The sequence below is a fragment of the Toxorhynchites rutilus genome, chromosome 3 (assembly GCF_029784135.1).
Source record: "Toxorhynchites rutilus septentrionalis strain SRP chromosome 3, ASM2978413v1, whole genome shotgun sequence".
Classification (NCBI taxonomy): domain Eukaryota; kingdom Metazoa; phylum Arthropoda; class Insecta; order Diptera; family Culicidae; genus Toxorhynchites; species Toxorhynchites rutilus.
The window spans coordinates 201,371,158-201,394,947 of NC_073746.1; the positions used below are offsets into that span (position 1 = coordinate 201,371,158).

At 40.9% G+C, this 23,790-nt stretch overlaps 4 protein-coding genes across 4 annotated transcripts in view; all 4 read right to left on the reverse strand.

The window, feature by feature from the left end:
- LOC129777606 (TWiK family of potassium channels protein 7) overlaps window positions 1–22,216 on the reverse strand; it is a 46,387-nt gene extending 24,171 nt beyond the window's left edge. Inside the window, exon 1 of the mRNA XM_055783978.1 lies at window positions 21,461–22,216. The gene's annotated coding sequence lies outside the window, so the exon portion shown is untranslated. The remainder of the gene's footprint in view (window positions 1–21,460) is intronic.
- LOC129773831 (uncharacterized) lies at window positions 3,120–4,160 on the reverse strand. The gene has a single exon (XM_055777485.1). The coding sequence runs from the start codon at window positions 4,158–4,160 to the stop codon at window positions 3,120–3,122; it is 1,041 nt and encodes a 346-aa protein (XP_055633460.1).
- Window positions 4,162–6,006, reverse strand: LOC129773832 (uncharacterized). The gene has a single exon (XM_055777487.1). It carries the CDS (start codon window positions 6,004–6,006, stop codon window positions 4,162–4,164), a length of 1,845 nt encoding a protein of 614 aa, XP_055633462.1.
- Window positions 6,010–8,998, reverse strand: LOC129773833 (uncharacterized). The gene is made up of 2 exons (XM_055777488.1): window positions 8,294–8,998; window positions 6,010–8,061 (listed from the first exon to the last, which is right to left on the reverse strand). The coding sequence occupies exons 1-2, from the start codon at window positions 8,996–8,998 to the stop codon at window positions 6,010–6,012; spliced, it is 2,757 nt and encodes a 918-aa protein (XP_055633463.1).
- Window positions 22,217–23,790: the final 1,574 nt, after the last annotated feature.

A 23,790-nucleotide genomic window follows, 5' to 3' on the forward strand; every position in this document is an offset into this window, starting at 1 on the left:
GACCAATGTTTTGTTCATTTTTTCCTTTTTCCTTTCCAATCGTGCTTCATTCTATTTCGCTGCTGCTCTGGTTGCCCGTTTTGGTCGGTACGATTTGAGGAGCACAAAATGGACCAATCAAAAATGGACACATAGTGCATTTGGACAATGCTTGATATTTCACAATTATTCAATTATTTATCTCAAGAAAAATGAAATGTTATTCATTATGATAGATGCGTAGATATATTTCCTATCAATTGATGCAAAAAACTTTGCGATCTATTGAGAAATGCTCGAGTTATAAGCGTTCCAAATCTTGCATTTTTTCCTACTTGTTCAGTGCCTAGATTTCCATTTCACCCCCTATATCTTCCGGTTAGACGTAGTCCTTCGTCAAAAAAAATAGTTTGGTGTTAATATCCCCTGCAACTAAAAAACTGATTACTAGAAACTAATTGACGTTAACGTCAAATGTAAATTCTAGATACAATACCAACAGAGGGTATTTAAAAAAATAAAAATAGCTTTTTATGGGGTGTGTTCAAAACTGAAAGAAAAAAAAAATCAGAAATCATATTTTTATGTTGTTTTTTTAAGCATACCTACATTATTTAGTCGTATAATTATTGTATCTTTCAATTTATTCCGATGAGAATGCTTTAAAATATTTCAACTGATGCTCTTACCACATTTTAATTTTTTTTATTCAATGTTCAGTTTCTATGGCGACGCTTCATTCGTAAATTACACATTTGTCATCATTGGTGGAATACGATCATAAATGTTGTTATGAATAGCACAGCAAGTTATGATGAAAATACATATGGATTTATTTTGATAATGCATTATACATAAACCGATAAAAATGCATTATAATATCTATCCACAGCATTTTAGCGTCTATATGTATATTTTATTTTATTTCGGTTCGTAATTTCTATCCCATTCGCCGTGTTTATCATGATGATGCGAACATTAATAACATTATATACGAACCTCCCACCTTATATATGATGTCTCCCACCCTTTTAGAGACATCTTAACATTATGTTCAATTTTTATAGTGTAAACTATATGCCAATTTTTTCACTGTTTACATTTTCTTGCCACAAATCGTTGCCACTTTTTTCTCTCAAGTTCCACTTCTCTTCTCTGGAGGCAGGCTCGAGCCCTGCAAAAAACGAACGTATTGCCAGGGGCAATAAAATTTCGAGGCAAGCGTCATCTAATGATGCACGCGATTTTGGTGCAATGAAAAGCACTCGCACTGAACCGAGCCTTCGCGAGCGCGCCAAAAAATTGTTTGGGGAATACTAGGTATCTTGAATGTCGTACTGGAATGTTATAAGCAGGCAAACCATTTGTCATGACAATTGTCATGCGTAAATGCGAAAACAGAATAGAAACATACGGTATGAGGCATAATGTCGACGCCAACCTCTCTCAGTTTCTATTCTGTTTTCGCATTTTCGCATGACAATTGTCATGACAAATGGTTTGCTTGGTTATAAGTTATTTGGGTTCGCGTGCCAGTCACAAAACTGCCTTCAACTAAGGTTGCATTTTCTTAATCATAATGTTATCATAATCATAATCATAATCTTAATCATAATGAAGCAATGCTACTGTTTTCGAGGTTGTTGATATTAACAAAAAGAGTTTATTTTGCTTGTTCAGTCACCAAGAAGAAAGTAAATGTCGTTCTGGAATTTTGTATGTGATTAGTTTCATGTGTTCATATTCCTAGTAGTTTCAAGCCACCAATGTATGGCTCTGTATGTATGCTATGGCGATTGCTTGTTTAGCGCTTGGTTTACGTTATACGAACGATGCCTAGAGGTGCAATTCCACTGAGGCAATACTAAATAACATGTAGCATGATATTTGACACTTGCAAGTGTTGACATTGTTGTTGATTCCATGCGATGCCAAAAATATATTAATGTAGTTGAGATGTGGAATAATGGTGCTGGTGCAACATGTATATAATCGACTGTAGCCGAGTCTATATCAATTGCGAAAAAGGCCACCGGAATAGCGTTCGAAGTAAATTTTCAATGCATTGACATGAAATAAAATGCGACATAAGATCAGATAATGTATTGTTTTGCGAGGGCTAGAATGAATCAACAATCAATTATCTTCAACTACAATGAAAAAACTATTTCAGAGATTATTCTACTATGCAGTTGTTTCTAAAATTTCACAGCATTATAGAATAATATCTGAAGGTATAAACGAGCGACTTATATAAAATAATAGCGTAGTTCTACGTCAACAATGCGGTCGTATCTTGAACACAACCTTCTATAAATTTTATTTTTGAGACAACACACCGAGCAGTGCCAACGTCGGAATCGTCGGAATGCCACAGAGTCCCCATCTTGACGTAAAAATGGCTGCTGGGGAAACCATCGCACTTTTCCTGTAGAGTGGACGCTCTCACAACGACGGCTTCCTTGACGAGGAACTTTCCGATTTTATCAAAGTCACCAAGAAGTTGTCCACCGATTGTTGTGTCGGAAGTCACGCAATTAATCCAAACACACAACCGTCTCGCTTGGTAGTCCGCACAGTACTCATTATGCTATTCTTCAGTCGTTCGCAGTCTTGATCAGTACATTTTATATTAGTATTGGTGTTAGCAGCCCTGCTGTTACGGCGAGCGAAAGGAAAATTCGGTCCAAGAAGTGGAAGCCGTACTTCACCGGGTTCTCAGCAGCACACAAACTAAACTTTATAGTTTTGCGCAGCTTTTAACTGCAAATGTATTGATATTAATACAATTGTGGTTATGTTACAATACCTATTACTCACACTTTCGGTGTACAAATATGATCTACGCGTGAGATCTATTTAGTGGACCTAGCTAACCTTCTATTTCTATTTAGCGAAAAATAGGGTAAATAGAATGTATAAGTTGATGATAAATTCAACCGTACCTTGTCGCAGACAAATTCCTCTAGAAACTATATAATTCTAGAAATACTTCAATTTATAAACTTCTATCAAATTCACTTTTCAATACACGTCTTTATGTCTTGTTGGATAATGGAATTTTTCTTCTGTCTTCACCGCTGTCAGATTTCCGTTCGTCGGCCGTTGACAGTAGACGAGATACAGTTGCGGTTACACCGTTAAGTGCTTGAGAAAGCAGGGCGCCCAGCGGGAACATCCTCCCCCCCGTAACACTGGCCACCAGTCCCAGTTTTACCACCAATATCCAAGATAGCTAGCTTAGAAACAGGTCTACGGAGTAGCCCCCTCGCAGTTCTTACTATTGCTTGCCTGATCCGGCCGTCGGCCCCCGGTATAACCTCCATCACTCTTCCCCTGGTCCAGTCATTCCGCTTACCGTCATCTATTATGAACACCAGGTCTCCGTTACTAATCATCCTCTCTTCCCCGAACCATTTTGTCCTCTTGGTCAGCGTTGGCAGCATCTCCCGGATCCATCGTCTCCAGAAGCAATCCAGTTGATGCTGTATCATGCTCCAGGAATTCTTCAACGCTTCTGAACTATCCGTCGGTTCCGCCACAGGTTGCTGAACTCCGTTCGAGCTTCCTAACAGGAAGTGGTTCGGAGATAAAGCCTCGCTTTCCTCCGCGTCCAATGGCAAATAGGTGAGGGGACGGCTGTTAACAATGGCCTCCGCTTCGATAACCAACGTGTTCAGCGATTCGTCGTCCAGCTTCCGATCGCTGTTATAGGCACCCAACATCGCCTGCTTCACCGAGCGCACCATGCGCTCCCACGCGCCGCCCATATGGGAGGCTGTGGGTGGAATGAATAGCCATTTGGTTGTCGTGCTGGTCACCGTCGCAGCAAGTCCCTGCTGAATCTGCCTCACCAGCACCCGCTCCGCGCCACAGAAATTAGTGCCGTTATCAGAATGAATTTCGGCCGGGGCTCCTCGGCGACACACAAAACGGCGAATACTCTTCAGGCAAGCGTCGGTTGATAAACTGTATACTACTTCACAATGCACCGCACGGATTGTAAGGCAAGTGAAGAGCGCAACCCACCGTTTCACATTGCTACGACCCACCTTCACAACTAAGGGTCCAAAGAAGTCCAGGCCAACGTAGGTAAAGGGCCTCGTAAACGAAGCTAGGCGGTCTGGTGGAAGGGATGCCATGCGTGGAACATGAGGAGTCGCTCGAAGCTGCTTGCACATGTTACATCCGCTCCCAATCTTGCGGACGACTACTCGTAGGTGAGACACATAGTATCGCTGCCGTATCTCGTTCACCACGGTCTCTGAATTGGCGTGCTGGAATTTTCGGTGATACGCTTCTACTATAAGCTCTGTCAGTCGGTGTTGCTTGGGAAGAATAGCAGGGTACTTCGTCTCGATGCATACATTTGCGGCTGCTCCTATCCGTCCCTCCACTCGCATAATAACTGTCGACGAATGGCGTCAGTTGATACAACGAGCTGGCTTTGCTCAAACCCACTCGATCGGTTCTGGGTCGGTCACGATCACGTGAGAGTACCGCAAGTTCATCTGAGAACTCCTGTCGTTGCGCCATCGCAATCAGCGTCACTTCTGCTTGCTGCAGCTCCTCTTGATTGAGGAAACCTGTATTCTTCGCCTCACCATAGATGCTTCGTTTCAGGTTCCCCACGTAGCGATGCACGTAGGCCGTTGCTCTCAGTAGACGTTCCCACTTAGAGAAGCGCTCGCAATCAATCACCGCCGTTGGTACAGCCGCTTCCACATGAACATTGCATGGACGGAACTCTTCTTCCACCATTGGTAATGGCACTTTCTGCTTCGGCCACCCTTCCATCGGTTGATACAAAAAAGATGGTCCCTGGAACCAAGCACCCTTAACGTCCACAGATGGACCGCTTCCCCATTTCGTGGCGAAATCCGCTGGGTTATTCTTCGAAGGTACCCACCACCACTCGTTCACGTCCGTCTGTTCCAATATTTCCCCGATTCTGCAGGTTACATACTGCTTATACTTGCGGGGATCCGCTCTAAGCCACGCCAGAACTGTTGTAGAGTCCGACCACATGTACCGCTCAGTTATAGTTACGGTATGGGACTCCAGAATAAAACGAATCAATCGAGTTCCAAGTACAGCAGCCTGTAGCTCCATCCGTGGAATGGACAGGTGTTTCAGGGGCGCAACCTTGGTTTTTGCTGTCACCAGAGCGCATTTTGACGTACCATTTGTGTCGACGATCCGAAAATACGCAACAGCTGCATACGCAGCCTCGCTCGCGTCCACGAAGACGTGTAACTGCAGCTGACGGTAGCACTGCATGGTAGCGTTCGGGAAATAGCATCGGGGAATTTTTACGGTCAAAATTCGCTGTAACACGGCAGTCCAGCTCCGCCATCGCTCCTCGTGATCTTCGCTGATCTGCTCATCCCATTGAGGTCCAGTGCGCCATATGTCTTGCAGCAAAATCTTGCAATGGACCATGAGAGCGCTCAACAAGCCCAGCGGATCGAAAAAACTTATGAGAACCCACAGAACTTGTCTCTTCGTAGGACGGGATTCATTTTCCACGATTTGCTGCACTTCTTCCTTCAGCTGTGAGATAAAGCTTAATGCATCTTCGTCCGTCAACCACAGCATGCCCAGTACGCGTCCGTTTTCTGTAGTTTTATCATGAAACAAGTGTTTGTTAGAGGAGTCTGTGATTTCACCCAATTGCTGCTTCACGGTAGCACTGTTTGACTGCCAGTTTCGTAGCAGAAAGCCTCCTTTGCTATGGATCACCCTCACTTGCTCCGATATCTGCACTGCTTCCGCTACTGTACCAAAGCTATCGAGGTAGTCGTCAACGTAGTGGTTTTCTATTATTCCTTCGACAGCTCTTGGATACTTGTCGGAAAAGTCTGCGGCATTCCTGTTCTTGACATACTGCGCCGATGCTGGGGAGCAGGTAGCCCCGAATGTAGCCACGTCCATAACATAGACATCTGGTGTAACGGTTGGATCTTCACGAAACAAGAAACGCAGCGAGTGTCGATCTATTCCACGGATCCGCAACTGATGGAACATCTCTTAAATATCGGCGGCGACTGCCACCGCAAACTGGCGAAACCGCGACAATACAGCTGGCAATGATGTGAGCTGATCCGGGCCTTTGAGAAGCATTGCGTTGAGGGAGATTCCATCCACTACAGCTGCGGCATCCCAGATGAGCCGAACCTTTTCCGGCTTCTTTGGATTCACTACCGCTCCCAGCGGTAGGTACCAGACTCTTCTAGGATCGACTGCTTTTACCTCCTCCTCGTTAGCTCGATGCGTGTAACCTTTCTGCTGGTACTCTTCAATTTGACGGTGAATTTTCTCTTTTAATAATGGATTCCTCACCATCCGACGTTCTAGACACTCCAGTCTTCGTAAAGCCATTCCGTAGCTGTCCGGAAATTCAACTTCGTCGTACCTCCATAACAGCCCTGTCTCAAATTGATTGCCCACCCGTGTAGTGGTCTTCTCCAGAATATGCTGAGCCCTCCTGTCATCGGCTGACAGCAATTCATTCTTCGGTCTGGAACCGACGTCCTCTAGAGTGAAATAATCCTTCACCAGTTCGTGCAGTGCACGATCCGAGTCACAATCACAAGCGTGGAAATTGACGGCATTGGTCAACGAAGTATCGATCCCCCCGTATACACACCAGCCCAGACGGGTTTTCATGGCAACTGGTTCGTTGGAATCACCTTCTTTCACCTTCAACGGTAATGTAAACCGTAAGTTGTTGACTCCTATCAGCAGCTGAGGTACTGCGTTCTCGTATCCGGAAAGTGGGAGGCCGCGAAGATGCTTATACCTGTCCACGAACTCGTTGATTCGCAACGTCTGACCAGGCAGAGCTAGTTTTTTCACGGTACGCACATTCTTCAGTTGGTGGTGCTTTCCACCGTTAGCGCTGGACACCTCTAACTGCAACTGCTTCGATTCAGCTTCGATTCTGGACACATTCCCCGTCCAGGTTAGACACAATGGTGCCGGTATCCCGTCGATACCGATCTTGTTTGTAAGCTCCTCTTCTACTAGTGTTAAGGAAGAGCCGTCGTCCAGGAATGCAAAGGTTTTCACTGTTCTCTTCGGTCCATAGAGCGTCACTGGAATTATACGAAAAAGCAGCGATTGATCCTGCATACGATGTGCATGATTTCCCGCAGTTTCGATATTGTACGCTACCCTGGGCGCTGTTGATCCACTGGACGGTCGATTACTACGGTTGGAATGCAGTAGTGGGTGGTGGCGGAAAGGGCATCCGTTGATTCCACACTGGGTTGCACTTCGACAACTCCTTCTGCCGTGCGCATTTAAGCAGCTGCGACAAAGTTCGTTGTCCTGCGCTGTCTTCCACCGGTCGTCGACAGAGAGCGCTTTAAAGTTGTCGCAGTCCCGTACCCGATGCCCTCGCCGCTTGCAAACACCACATGGCTTATCCTCTTTCTTCGGTACTTCCGGTTGGCTAACATGCGTGTTGATCGACCCTCTGTTCTTCGTTGTTGACTTGTCCACGCTGGCTCCTTTTCCGTATCCTCCAGTATATCGGGGGACCTTGCTGGCCGATACCACAATGCCGTCCATGAAGGTTCCGAAAGTCTTAAGGTTCACCTCAGGAAACCGCTGCATGAAACTCGCCCACTCCATTTTCACATGTGCGGGCAACTTTTCCACCAGCTCCATCAGCAAACACGGGTTCATCAGGTGGGACTGTTGACCTGCTGCCTCCAAATGGTCACACAAGCTCTGTACTGCCATTCCAAACTCGATGAGCGTTTCTAGACGTTCCGCCTTAGGTGCTGGAGTCGATCTCACCTTATCCAACAGCACATTGATCAGGAGTTCCGGACGTCCATAGAGAAGCTGAAGAGTGTTGATGACCTGCGGCACTGATTCCGGGAGAAGGAGACGGCTTCTTACTGCTTCATACGCTGAACCTTTCAGGCATCGTTGTAGTCGGGTTAAGTTTTCAACACTGGAATATCCACACGCGGCGGTTGTATTGACAAACGAACTAATAAATATAGGCCAGTCCGCGGGGTTACCGGCGAAAGGGGGAAGGTCGCGGGGCATAATTTGTCGAGCGGCCAACTGGAGGTGTGGAGAGAGGAAACGTAGAGGGGGGTGGGCCTTGAGAAACAGGCTTAGCCCCAACAGGTTCAGCCCGACTCATATTTAGGAGTACCGGGCTAATAGATCCCAATTTCTCTAGCATATCTTTATAATCGTTTATTTTAATTTTATTTTCATTTATTTTTCTCTCTTTCGGAAGGATAATTTTTGGTGGCAGTGTGGGGGGTTCAGAGGGGATAGGATTACCTACAGATGTCGTCGGGATGATTTGACAATTCTGAACCGTTTTAGGAATCGCGCCTGTATTCCGCTGCTGATTCCGGATGTGTTTCGACGGATCTACCAGTATTTCTCCACGCTGCATGGGTGGTTCCTTCACAGGGTTGGGCTCTGCCTGATGCTCCGCGACGGAAGGACGGCGTCCGGCTTCTGCATCTTGCTTCTCCGGTACTCCTCCTACAGCTCCTTCATTCGATGACTGCTGCTGCACCCATTCCGTCACTCGTTGTTCCCTCGATCGTCGACTCACCTGGCTGCGGTTGCTTGCTTTCTCCCGTTCATCTTCAAGCTGCTCCTCCATCAGAGCAAACTTCTCCTGCATGAGTTTCCTGTCCTGCTCGATGGCCCTTTTCTCTGCCTCCGCCGCACGCTGTTGAATTGCGCGCTCCTCCTCCAGTTTCTTCAGTCTCAGAGCAATCTGAGCCGACCGGTTTGTCGCCTTGCTGTGGACAGACGAAGGTAAGCAATTACGGCACGTCCAGGGCCTCTCCGCGATTGATGCGGTCACTCCCGCGCAGCGCATGTGCCACCAGCCATCGCACTGGTCACATTGGACGAAATTGTCGTAACTATCGGGGCGCGAGCAGTTGACGCAGCCTCCCGTATTCTGCTTTTCCGGCGTTTGCGACATCGTTTCATCCGCACCTTGATTCGCACCGGCTTCTTTCGCACTCATCACCGCGAAAGTTTAAAAGATGTGTTACGGCGAGCGAAAGTAAAATTCGGTCCAAGAAGTGGAAGCCGTACTTCACCGGGTTCTCAGCAGCACACAAACTAAACTTTATCGTTTTGCGCAGCTTTTAACTGCAAATGTATTGATATTAATACAATTGTGGTTATGTTACAATACCTATTACTCACACTTTCGGTGTACAAATATGATCTCTGCGTAAGATCTATTTAGTGGACCTAGCTAACCTTCTATTTCTATTTAGCGAAAAATAGGGTAAATAGAATGTATAAGTTGATGATAAATTCAACCGTACCTTGTCGCAGACAAATTCCTCTAGAAACTATTTTTTTTTTTTTTATCCAAAATATATATTTTATTAAGGCTCATATGGCGTCAGCCTAACGGGGCCGGGAGTTCAATATTTTGACAATGTTTGCTTAGACTATGTTAGTAATATGTAACCGATTACTCGCGGTTGACTCGAGGTTAGTATTACAAGTGTTCTCATAATTGGTATGTCGCAGTCTTCGATGCTCTGTACGTGTGCCCGACACGGGATACTTCCTATTGGGATGCAGCTGACCATTAATCAGCAACGCCCCCCTAGTCTGTACCCCATATCTAGCGTGGTGCGTCTTTCTCGACTCGAGGAATCCAGGATAGAATGGTGGCGCAATCATCAGCTCGTGTAGAGTTGTCATGAGCGGTACAACCTTTGGCTCTTGTTGAATAATCAGTGGACTGCACAACCTTCGGCCCGTGCATCTGTAAAGAGTGTGTGCTCTAGAAACTATATAATTCTAGAAATATTTCAATTTATAAACTTCTATCAAATTCACTTTTCAATACACGTCTTTATGTCTTGTTGGATAATGGAATTTTTGTTCTGTCTTCACCGCTGTCAGATTTCCGTTCGTCGGCCGTTGACAGTAGACGAGATTCAGTTGCGGTTACACCGTTAAGTGCTTGAGAAAGCAGGGCGCCCAGCGGGAACACCTGCGATACAGTGACGTCTATAACTATCAGTACACCGATCCTACACCTCCCTTCTTTCTCAAATATCTCGAACTACACCTTATTGACAATCCTTAGACATCCTGGTTGTTGTGGTTCTCCTAGTAGCTACATAACCTAGTACGCCAATCAAGTTCATGTTACAAAAAACACTATCAAGTGTTGGATTAGGTTCACTATTCAAAGCATTTCGTACCTTGTTCTTCTTCAACTGTGCGGCATCACTGTGCACATGCATCATATTCATCGGCTAAACATCGGATTCTAGCCTTCCATCAAACCCTTCTCCAGCTCCAGCGCGTCTAGACTAAAAATACTTGACAAACCTTTCTTGACTTTTCCCTTAATGTACACCGTGCTACCTAATGATCCTTGTAGGAAATTTTCTCAATTTTACTATTTTTAATTTTGTTTAATTTTGTGTGATTTATACATGAAAACGCGAACAAATAGTGCTTGTAGTGAGTAAAAATGTTGTCACGTCACGCTGGAATGGTTTGTATACTTTTCGTGATGTGACAACAACTTCTTGAGACAGTTCATTCAATTTTATTGACCGATCTTAACCAAATTTTGTGGGTCGTTGACCCTCATTGCTTGCTAAGAGAAACCCAAGTATGAAAATGTTTGAATCAAGTTCATCTGGAAAACTGAGAAAATGCACTATTTTTGTGACGTGACAACGCTTCAAAATACCTGTTTTTAAAGTACTTGTTTCTCATAAATTACAAAATGAATCCTAGGTTCACCCACGGCTCTTCAAACATGAATTTAAATATTCATTCAATGGTATATAGACATTGAAGTTTCGTTAAGTGAGTGCAGAGATGTCTCAAGAAGCATAAAATAGTGAAAACCTAAAATAATTTAAATATTATTATGTAGTTTTTTAAACTCGCCCCTCTCAAAGGTAGGTGAACTAAAATTAAATTCGTTTCAAAGAAATTATGCTTTATGTCCAACGGCGTATTTCTTCCGTGACGATCAAGACCGGCACATTACTGTGAATCGCTACCGCTCAATGATAACCGAATATTTTTGGCCCAAATTGGATGATATGGACTTGGACAATATGTGGTTTCAACAGGACGGCGCCACAAGCCCTCAACGAATTTAACAATCGATTTATTGAAATGGCCCAGTCAATTGGCCAGTCGTGCGATTTCACGCCATTAAACAATTTCCTGTGGGCTACGTCAAGTCTATGGTCTATGCCAACAAGTCAGCGACGATTGATGAACTTCGTACGAATATCGAACGTGAAATTTCAGCAGTATCGGCCGATCGAAACCGTCGAATATTGGGCTCAGCGTCTGGACTTCTGCAAGCGTACCCGTGGTGGCCATGCAAAATAAATCGAGTTCCATACATAATGGCATCAAATGTACTTTCACATGAATTTTATTGATATCCAAAACCGTTTTTGCTTTATTAAAATAAAACTTTTGTAGCGCTCTTATTGAAAAACCCGATAGAATACATTATGAAAACATTAAAAAACAAATGAAGTGAGTAAGAAAAAATTGAAAAAAATGTTAAAAAAATTATCATTGTACAGAAATATGAACTTGCCTGATTATTTTTTGCTAAAGTACATTATCTGTTTTATTATTATGTTTAATCACAATGAAACCATTTGACTTGAAAATTTTTTTTTACTTATTTTATTTTATAATCACTTATTTATGTTGTTATGATCAGGTTTTATTCTCATGTGGAATATGACCGTTTCACACGAAAAACCAAATTGTGCTTCAAAACAAAACTAATAACAAAAATTCAATCTATATAATAAAATTAATTGTTTTGACTTCATACCTTGGTTTTTATGAAAAAATTTGCAATGATTTTCAACACAAAAAGTAAGGGAAGTGGGGTCATAGTGGTCACCCAAAGCAATATGCCCATTTCCGGCGTCCACCGGACAGAACTACGGCCGAATTGCTATCGAGAAAGTAATTTCTATTTTTATTTATATTTTGACATGCGACAGTTCTACTGAAGTACAGAGTGACGCAAAAGCCATTAAATGCTTCAAACATAACGGGATTATCAATACGGCAATTATAGTCAATAGTTATACTACAAAACAAGCAGGTGACCACTTTGCCCCCACTACCCCTATTATATAGTAAGTATGTATTTTTTTTGACTAACGCGTCCATTTTACTGATTATACGTTTTTCAGCCAAAAGTATAGTACAGTAGAATCCCGATGATCCGCGGTGTGGATTATTCGCGACAGCGAGTTCCATAGTAAATATATAGGCCTTTCCGGAATTTGTCAGTGAATGATAAGCTTATGTACTTTTGTTTTGGTCATGGCCTTCACATTATTTGGCCACTGGTGTACATGAGCTTATAACTGGATAGTTTAACGATTTGTCTATTGATAAAACATAGTTTTCATCCTGAACTATCTTTTTTTTGTGTTTGGAACTCATTTTTAGTCCTTTATTGCGTTATCCGCGATTTTCGTTTTTCACGGTGAGCTAGCCAGACTATTCCGCGGATAATCGGGATTCTACTGTATCACATTTCCATTGTGATACCTATACTGTAAGAGTCTGAGGAAAACTAGTGATGTAGGTCGAAAGTTGCCCACAAAGCTATTACTTAATAAATGATACACTATGTTAATTATGGGCGATACTCGTATATGGACCTGTAGAATAGTAGATAGGGCATGTAACTAAACATCCCTTTCTTTGTTTCCTCCCTGAATTCCTATGATCGTAAATGAAAGTAGATGAAAATATTGAAATGAAGGGGATATCTCACCATAGATTAAGCTATTATAAGCTAGATTAAGCTATTAAGACATAGATTAAGCTATCACACCTAGCATACATTCTACCCTTTTTTAATTCAGCACGTTCAATCGGCTAATTCTTAGCCAAGCGTGAATGAAGTGGTGATTCAAAAGAAAACTCATGCATTCATAATTTGCCCTTGCACATAATTATCACTACGCGAGACGCGTGAGATGTAATAAACATGTAACATAACATGTAATAAAAACGATGTACTACACATAGCGACATTTAAGTTTTGAAAAGAAGATTACTTATGCAAACACTCCCTACTTGGAGCATCCCTGTTTTTGACTGGAAGCACTGCATGTTTGTCCTCGTTTTTTTTATTTCATTGAAGAAAAACGGCCTGCAAAAATTACTGCACTAACTCAGATGTCGGTGGATTTATGTATACAAAAATGCCAGGCAAAGGGACAACGGATGAGAGCTGGAACTTTCTGAATGGTGTCTCCCTTTACAAAGGTGAACACTTCAAGAGCAAGATACATCTTAACACATCATTCTCTGAATATGAAAACATCGTTGTCACGTAGCAGATACTTCGAGCAAATGTACATTTCAAGCTTGGTCTATATTTAAAGCCATTTAATTAAAAATGTTTTCTAGTGCTCGCGACTTTAATCCGTGGCGCAAAATGTATTATGGAGTTCTCACCATTATTATAATACACTAATCAAATTAATGAGAAGAGTAGAACTTGAAGTTGGTAACATTTTATGAAATGTGTGCATTCTGACAGTTGTCACTTGTTTTGTGTTCAGTTAGATTTTTCATTCAACTATAAATAAACTGTTGTGCTGAAAATTATGCTTATTTTTTCCACAAATCAAGATTGTGTTTGAATAACTTGTCGCCGAATTTCATAAGAAAATTTTGCTCTGTTATGCAGCACATTTTGTCGACAAATCAATGCTTCAAAAATGTTGACAACCAGATCGTAACAGTCAATAGTGACTGTTACAGGGCCAATGAATACCGACTTTTTTGTACCACACTTGAGTGCCCTCAATGTAAAGAAGCTGTGGTTTCAACAAACCGGTGCAACATGCCACACCACGCGTGCCACAATTGATTTAATGATTAAAAAATTGTAAGGGGTTGTATCTAGGGCACGACCGCATATTTTCGACGTAGAACTACGCAATTATATTATGCAATCCACTTGTATACCACTTGGAATATTATTTTAGAATGCATCGTATTTGCAATGTATTTGCCTTGCATGTATTGCAAAGCGGATTGCATGTATTTGCAAAGCGGATTCCCCCAGGCACATTGATTTAGAATGCATCGTATTTGCAATGTATTTGCCTTGCATGTATTACAAAGCGGATTGCATATATTTGCAAAGCGGATTCCCCCAGGCACATTGATTTTGAAGTCCGTTTTAGGGAAACACTGCTCGGTGTGAACAAAAATACCCCCGACTTACATGTATATTTGCAAAGCGGATTTCCACTGATACATCGATTTCAAAGTCTGTGTTGGAGAAACCGTAAATCAGTCCATTCAAAATTTGACAGTTAGGGCGTTTAGATTGACATTTTACAGTTATTCAATTGTTCATCTCATGGAACACAACATTTTACTAATTAGGATAGACGCGTAGAAATATTTCCTATCAATTGATTTAGAAATCTTTCCGATCTGTTAAGAAATATTCGAGTTATAATCATTCGAAATACGGGTAGGGTTAGCACACAAATCGGCAGAACAAATTTGTGGGAAAAAATGAAGTTCTTCCAGTTTTCATGAATTTAAACCGTTTAGAGATTAGCGAATTGTAATGTATAGCATATCAAACAAATCTTAGAGAATTTCTGATTCGATTGGTATGGTATTGGTATTATTTTTGGTATGCAAATCATGAGAATTCGTTCACAGTGAAAATAGTTATCAACGTTAACTTTATTTCATAAAAACGTGACCTGTTTTCTGACCCTGACCCTTCCTGAAAGACGTAGTTCTACGTCAAAAAAAGTTCGGTGAATGAATAATTTCGCGTAATGGACGGTGAATTTGCTTTCAATTTTATCATTATTGTCGTTTATTTTTGGTTCATCTAACTTGTAGTCTACATGAATACAGAAAAAAATTATATAAATAGACGAAAACAACAGCTTCAATTCTATTACGTGCGCATATGGACTCCATACAACATACGCCTTCTCGTGATCGGAGGTAGTGGATCTCAAAAGTTGTTTGTATCCATTATAATGTTCAAGTTCCTGTTTACCTCAGCAATTATGCTACAGTAATGATTTCTGAAAGAGAGCTGTGAATCGAAACGAGATCCAAGGTCCTTAAACATATTGACGCTCTAGGAACGGCATCCACTAATTTTCTAAACCCAACACTGATGGACACTGAGGGTCAGATGATATGAAAAGCACCTACTTTTCCCGGTAGATCTAACGTTGTAATAGGGCTTAACACGTTCATGCTGACACATACCACCGGTGGCCTGCACTAGACTGCCTCATCGTTATTGTGTCACTCAAAATGAAGACCTCTTATTGCACTTTAACTTTTTATAAGGCGATTCCTGCGAAATCCATAAGCTTCCGACCATCGAAGACATTCGCTGGAAGCTGAATAGGGCGCTTTTGTTTTCGAGACTGGACATCAAGGACGCGTTCTCAGCCCTCTTCTTTATAATTTTTATGTGAAAGATTTTGACAGTTGTTTGGCAGAACAATGCACGCTAATTTTTTATTTCTATTTCTATTTATTTGAGAGGAAAAAGCCTACACGGAACGGAGCAGACCATGCCCCAGCCCGTAAGAGTACAAAACCTCTTATTGTATCAACAGATTACATTCAAACCAACAGATACAATTTACTTAAACTAGCTTACACATATCACTAACATTATTACATTATTACAAACAAGTAATACATTCAATAGTCATGGTGATAAAATATCGTAAAACATAAACTTAAGACTAGCACGAGAATTATTAAAGTCAAATATATAATAACATTTGTTGAGTATTGTACACATGCTGGTCAGAGGTTCATTTGCACCATAGTTTGTACGAGATGCCGGAATATTCAGAAACGAGTGAGAACGTAAATTTATTCGTCTAATGTGTACGTTTAACTGTTGAAGAAGTGCAACGCAGTCTATATCTGACCGTAATAGATCAGCAATAAACATTGCCTTAGACAGGCCTCAACGCACATTTAGAAGTTGCAGGCTCAACAAATTACATCTACTTTCGTAACTTGGAAGGTTAACGGGATCCCTCCAGGGTAATTTTCGAAGAGCAAAACGTACAAATCTCCTCTAAATGGACTCAATACGATTGACTGCATTATTGTAGAACGGCGCCCAAACTACTGAACAGTATTCTAATGTTGAGCGGACTATTGAACAGAACAAGGTTTTCAAACAGCAATGACTCTGAAATCCTTTGCATAGCGAAATATAAATCCAAGCAGGGAAGATGCTTTGCTGGCGACATATGACACATGCTGTTTAAAGGTGAGATGAGAGTCAAGCATTACTCCCAAATCCTTTACAATAGACTCTCGGTTTAGTGACTGCCCACGAAGAGAGTATGTAAAGCAGGTGGGTGATTTCTTCCTACAGAAATTGATGACAGAGAATTTCGAAGCATTCAGTATCATCATATTGTTTTGACACCACTCAGCAAATATGTCCAACTGTTGCTGAAGGAAAACTGCGTCAGTACGATCGTTTATGACAATGTACAGCTTGAAATCATCCGCGTAAGACAGCTTCTGGCATTTGATTGAGAAGTGAATGTCATTCAAATACAGCAGAAATACGAATGGACCGAGACGACTGCCTTGTGGTACACCAGAAGACACAGGAAAAGGTTGAGAAACATGATCGCCTATTTTGACAGACATTTGACGACCCGTGAGATAAGATCGAAGCCAGTTGAGGAGTGTACCATGGAAGCCAAGCCGCTCTAGTTTGGCAACGGCAATCTTATTGTTGATTTTGTCAAACGCAGCCGAGAAGTCAGTATAGACAGCATCAACCTGTTTCCCGTTATCAAGCTCGCGGATTATAAATGATGTGTATTGCACTTGATTTGTTGATGTTGATCTTTTCCTCATAAATCCATGTTGTTCAGCGGCTATATAACTGGAACAACTGTGTTAAACGTAGTCTAGGACGATTAATTCGAAAAGTTTGGACACAGCACACAATGCCGCAATGCCTCGATAGTTCGTAACAGAATGCTTGTCGCCTAAACACAGGAAAAATGAACGAATCCTTCCAACCGTTAGGGAGAATTCCAGATTTTAATGAGAGGTTGAATATGGCTGCAAGTGGTGTACTCAGGACGTCTATACAGTATTTAATCACCAAGGCGGGAATTCCATCAGGACCGATGCAGGTGGAGTTTTTCAAACGAAGACCAGCTTCACGGACGTCATCTCTCGATAAATGTGGATGGGGTTCAATGGCTAAGTGCATGGGAACTTCTCTTGCAGCATTTAAAACGAGTTCATCGGAAACCACTTCGCTAACGAAAACACTGCGAAAATGTGCCATGAACAGATCGGCGATTCCATCAACGGTAGACATTTCCCGATCACCATTGGACATCGTGGAAGGAAGGCCGGATTCGTTACGTTGATCTTTCACGTGATTCCAGAAACTTTTGGGATTATATCTATGCTTATGTTGAAGACAATACTGATGATTGCGATAGAGATGTTTGTTGAGCGCCTTATACTGTTTGTTGATTCGTATGGTCGATTGCGTAACTATCTTTACTTGTAAATAATAGGGTTGGGGAAAAAAAGTCGTATTTCTGATCGAAATTTGACGCTTTATTTAACATACTTAAAATTATCCAATTTAAGTCAAATAATAGCGCCGTTTTGTTCGCAAACTTGTTGCCATTTAGAAGGCAACTTCATTATGCGCCCCTTATAAACCCCCCCCCCCCTCATTATTTACAAGAAACTCAGACAGCCAGTTTTCGCAAGCCTCTTTTGAAGCCAACTTAGTATCACCAAGAGCGTTTTGCATGGACCGGAAGAGATGATAATCACTTGGAGCCAGGTCCGGACTAAACGGTGGGTGAAATAGGATATCCCATCCAAGCTCCCATAGCTTCTGGCGGGTCATCAAAGATGTGTGAGGCCGAGCGTTGTCCTGGTGGAAAACAACACCATTCTTATTGATCATTTGATCATTGATCTTTTTTTTACATTCATTTCTTGTAGAGAATTAAGTTGTACGGAAGTTCGTGCGGCCACTAATGATGACCAAATCAAGACGCTGGTCACAAATAAATCCCGGTACATACCAAATGAGTTAACAGAGGTATCTAAATCGATCATGAGCATTCAGTGAAGCTTGGTTACGTGCATCGTTAAATGTGAGGGTTCCACACATTTTGACCGAAAAACCTTCAATGGATTGCATCTTAAACTTAGAATCGCCCCATAAACGTAACGAAAATGCCGTTTTGAAGAGAATTGTGACTTGAAAATGGACCATTTACACAATGTTGAACGACATAAAACATGGGATAAGCGAAATGAACCCAAAATCTGATTTTCATCCAAAATAAGTCATACTCTGTTTCAACCTGTCATCCCACAAGTATGACTCGCAAGCTTTCGACAAGAAAGCAAACATGTTCAAGGAGGATAAAATATTTAAGCTGCGAGGAAGATGACGAAAGATTGTGAAACAAAACTGTGTATATAAAATTGAATAATAATTGAAAATCATGCTTTTGTTTTCCCAAAAATGCACATTAACTTTCTGGGCAACCCAACCCCTGATTTCTTCTGATTTTGATTTTCATTCTCCCAGATTTTTGAAAATTACAGTGGGCAACCCTGGTTATGACAGTGGAGGCTGACCAGGGACCAAGAGTAACAGTCCGCAAACAGGAAACAGGAAAAGTTTACGATACAATTTCTAGCCACCTGAAAGAAGTAGTTCTTCCAGAAGTCATCGATCTTAATGAAGTATATCATCTGTTTAGCTGTATTTCAAATATATTTTCAATATTGTTATTTACAGAATCCGGCCAGGCTACAACAGGGCCTTCGATTTCGGATAAAGTCAGTTTGATGCAGTTTGATGAATTAACGGTTGAGACCGCAGAAGCCAAAGGAGACAACTGACACTGAAGCAGCTGCTGTCATGCAGCAGTCAGGATCCGAAGACGGTTTTGCCAATCGTGGTAGATCTTAACGCACTTGCAGGTTGTCCAGTCGTTACAGTGAATGCTTTATGAAATAATAATTGTTAGAATAAAGGGGAGATGTGGTAATGGGTCTGCCATATATCTTTGGTCCGGATGTGAACAGGAGTGCGGAGAGAAAATAAAAACAGATGAACGAGATTGTCGAATTGACTACCATGGTGTTTCTTTGATCGTGTAGTTTTCACAGCTAGTATCGGTGTTCTGAGCAGAGATGCATGGAGGTACGTGTTATAATCCAACACCATACAATCGTAAGTTTTTTGTGTTGAAAATGTTTCTTATGTTGTTGTGTCGTTCTTTCGTGGGTTGAAAGCGATCCTCTTAACACTTTGCGGACCGCTCAAGAGATTTCTCGTGTTTCGCGTTCCGTCTGTTACGGATGGAACACGAAATAACGCGTGTTTTCTACACTTGATGGTTAAATCCATGGTATGCCAAGAATCTCACAAGACCTACCGATGGTTCACCTTCGTCTCATCCACACCGAAGGAAACGATCTCATTCGTAGCATCCGAACAAATGAAGCGTACAAGTTCACCCCAACACGCGCGGTCCTTAATACGTTAAAGATCCAGTTCAAGGACAGAAGAGGTACGTTTTACTAACATGATAAATTGGAGATAAATTCTCGGGACCAGATTTCAGATTCTAATCCGAAATACATACACTTTGGGAATGAATTTAATGTTCTTGTTTGCACGGTTAGTGGTACTGAATACTAAAACTATATTTAATATGCAAGTGGATTCCGGATCACTCATCAACGTGGAAATAATTCATGCAGCAAGTTATCAAAGTGCACCGGATGCGAAAAGGCTTACATAAAGTGATCAAAGGATATTATGAGTAATTATGAGTGTTTTTGATTTGTCCGCATCGATATTAAAATCCAAAGTAAGCGTTTCGTTGTGGATGAAGGTGAACTCTGCATCAAGGATATATGCAACTGCAAAACCTCTATGTGTATTGAAAATCGAAGGATAAGCTGGAATCGGAAAGAGTGTTGGAAATTGTGTGCTTCATTTATTTAAGAAGTGTGGGGTAAGGGCACACCTTTGGTGGGGTTGAAGAAAGAAAGTCGGAGGCCGAGAGCGGCTATGTTAGATAAAAAAGAGTTTTTTTTTCAATAAACGTTAAATGAAGGTATACAATAGCGGCATAGTTCACCAAATGTCGATCGCTCGACTGTTACAAAAACATTTACAAGCTACGTAAATAGTGCAATGGGTCAATAATTGGATTTCACATGAGGTATCGTCATTCACATCGAGCGTTGGAGAACCATTTCTGAAAAAGCTGCCTCAAAGACATCAGAGAAACGGTACCGCATATGTTACACATGCACAAAAATACAAATAACTCAAGGGAAGTTAAAACAGCACGACTGACAATAATTGGGAACATATTTAATCTGGTCTGTGCAGTCATCATTGCGATGTAGATGTTTAATGCACGATATATGTTCACCTAAAAATAAAGATTATAGACATCGACATTAACGCACTAACATATCCAAACTACGCTGGCCATTCCAACCACAAGAAATATAATACGAGAACAACATTTTTTTTTTCTATATAGAAAAACAAAACACAAAAAAAAGCTACACCCCATTGGGTCCTGTTTATCTTCACCATCCTGATACCCCCACCATCCATCCACTTTATCTTGCATTCAGATACAAACAACCCAAGAGCATTGATTTCACAAAGAGGGAGGGTAAAATAATTGGTACTATCAGTTTTTGTATCTATTTTATTTCAACAAATTTGAAGTATCTCTATCATTGAACAACAATGTCGTGAATGAAATTTAAAATAAAACAATGCATTCACAATCATGCATCGATATTTCTCAACTTCGCACAGACATCTTTGAAAGGATCGCCATGAAAGACTCGCCGAAGTTCTTCAAATTCTGGCAATACAATATCAATTATCGCGCCTCAATAACACCCAAAATACACGTACGTTTTGAATGCTTTGGCTTTTCCATGGAGGGATTTCCGATTTGGGGATTTTTTTGGCAAAATCACATCTCTGTGGTTAGTTAGCTTCAACTTATGAATCAAATGAACTTTGTATTTTTATGTAAAATCAGATTCAATCAGATAATATTGAATTATATGATTTTTATCTGGGTTGAATTCTGAGTTGAATTCTTCATTTAGTGCACTGGACGAACAAAGTTCTTTCTGTGCGCCATCAAAATCATACAACTAGCTTAACAAACTTGCATTTCCTTCTTTACCTACGCTTACTGCGGTTAGTGTATTATTTAGATCAAAATTTATGTTAAAAACTGAAGGAGAAAAATGTTGAGGCACATCTAATGTCACACAAGAAAACTCTATCTGAATCTGAAAATCTTTCATTAAATGGTACATATTGCAATACAAAACAAGCGAAGAATGTACAACTTACAGCTGTTAAAATGAAGAATGTTTGCAGTAATCCTCGGAAAATGTCGCCGAACACTCACTTTGATATTTTAGTTTTTTATGGAATATTGATAACACAAAACGATTTCTTTGGGTATCCACCGTGTATATATACTTTATGTTGGATATTCCAATCTATCACGCATAGATCAGTTTAAATTATTGTACACTATATATCAAACACTTTTTTCACTTGAATCATACGAACCAACAATTTCATCAATTCACTAAATTGAGCCTGCATTTTTTATAAATTATTCACACCCTTCGAAATCGAATCATAGGGCAGGCTCTTACCAATTATCATCCCTTTTTTCACTCACATCACGCCATTTCACATAATTAAGAACAACTCGTGATTCCGACAGAATCGGAGGAAGTGAAGATATGTTGTACAGCAGAGCATAAATAAAAAACTACTGAGGCTTATGTGGGTACTGGTCGTTTGCATAGATAATGATTACGATGAAACATGCATGCTTCGTCGAATCCTCTGAATCTTCCGCATTTCCAACTATTTAGTATACTGCCATCATGAGGAAATTTTGCTAGCGATTGACTGTACACCCTATGCCAAACAGAATTACGCGAAAAATACGCCTGCGTGTGTTAACCTTCCAAACTATGAGAGCATGGAGAACCAAGAGTGAACTCAATGCCCAATAAATCGCTCTTACACTGAAATCCCTTATTAAAAAATGTACCAATATTCTAACGTAGAAATATAGAGCCTGATTCTCGAATACACTACGAATACACTTCACGGTGGAAACGGAATGAAACGTATCCGCGATGACAACGGTACGGTGTCGACATCTGTATACGAGATTTGTTTCCCACTAAACTTATCATTATAATATCAAATTATCTTCAGATGAAATTTTTGTATGAGATTATTATATCACATGAAGAAAACAAAGTTTTCCACCTACATTGAAAACCAGTTTGATACGAAGAAGTTTATTTTCATTAATGATTTTTTATTTGAAAAGTGCTCATTCTGCCTGAAAACTCAATATTATCTTCGACATTTCACTAACTCATGAAACGTAGTTCAATGGCGTGCCGTTTATTTCGTTTCCACCGTGAAGTGTATTCAAGAATCAGGCCCATAAACTTCCTGATAGTTCCGACAGAATCGGACGCAAAATAATTCAAACTTGGGTATACAGTGTCGGAAAAAAAACATTAAGCCTGCCGTTAAAACAATAGTAATTCATTAAAAAATGCGATTTAAGCATACAGGAAAACCTGTTTTTCCGCGGTTTTTTGTGCGGTATATGCAAAGAAGCATATTTAACGAAGTTATCGTCCATTTAGTTTTTTTTTCGATGATTTATATGCATTTCAGTACAAATAAAACATATTTACGTCTAAATTATTCACTTCTCAAATCATTCCAATCCATCCATTAAATGCTCTAAGTTGCGCATGATTTCTAACAACAACAAGTTTCGACATGCAACTAAAGGTGGCCGTACACTGTTTGCCCGGAGGTCAAATATTTGATATTTTTTGACAGATAAGGTTTGATTTGATATTTGTACAAACACTATTTTGTTTGCCACTCTTCAATTTTAAATAGTAGTAAACAATATCAAACACCGAACATGGAAAAAAATCAACTGAAATATCCAAGGTAACCTAACCATGTACCGACAGGTTCGAAGAACAGACTGAAAAAATATTTTAGGCATCCAATAATTGAATATTTGCTTGTCGTGTTTTGTGTAGAATATATTTGATCAGTACACGTTGACCAAATTTTATCTGTCAAAAAGAGTCAAATATTTGGCTTCGGTCAAACAGTGTATGAGCACCACCCGGGTGACGTCTTTAGAGAACCCCTATTAAACTGACAAGAGCCAACATATCGAGTTCCCCACTGGAATTTTCCCTTTGTTTTCGGCCTGAATTGGGTTCCCCACTGACAGTTGTGCTTGAGATCTTCTTAATGATGTTAACCTCAATCATAGCACCCGGCAGATGAGCACCCTAAGTTGACATGATTTCTAACAGCAACATGTTTTGACATGCAACTAAAGCACAACACAGACACGCGCTACCGAAAAGGCAAACTCAGTGTTTGCCAATTGAACCATTCAATGAAAAAATCGTTTCCGTTCGTTCAAATATGATCTTACAGGGTGATTTCAACATGCCTGGCATCGCTTGGTCTTTAAGTGCATCGAAATATCTATATCCAGATTATTCCAATTCATCTGTAAATTCATTTACAGAGTGTCTGCTAGATTGCCTTAGCACCGCCGGTTTATGTCAAATGAATAGCATCCTCAACGACAACAACCGTAT

Bases quoted from the DNA above. Each gene is read 5' to 3' on its own strand.
- LOC129773832 (XM_055777487.1), bottom strand. From the start codon at position 6,006: ATGTTCCATCAGTTGCGGATCCGTGGAATAGATCGACACTCGCTGCGT.
- LOC129773831 (XM_055777485.1), bottom strand. From the start codon at position 4,160: ATGTGCAAGCAGCTTCGAGCGACTCCTCATGTTCCACGCATGGCATCC.
- LOC129773833 (XM_055777488.1), bottom strand. From the start codon at position 8,998: ATGAGTGCGAAAGAAGCCGGTGCGAATCAAGGTGCGGATGAAACGATG. The intron at 8,062-8,293 runs GTAGGTAATCCT...CCACACCTCCAG, and splicing joins AAATCATCCCGACGACATCT to TTGGCCGCTCGACAAATTAT.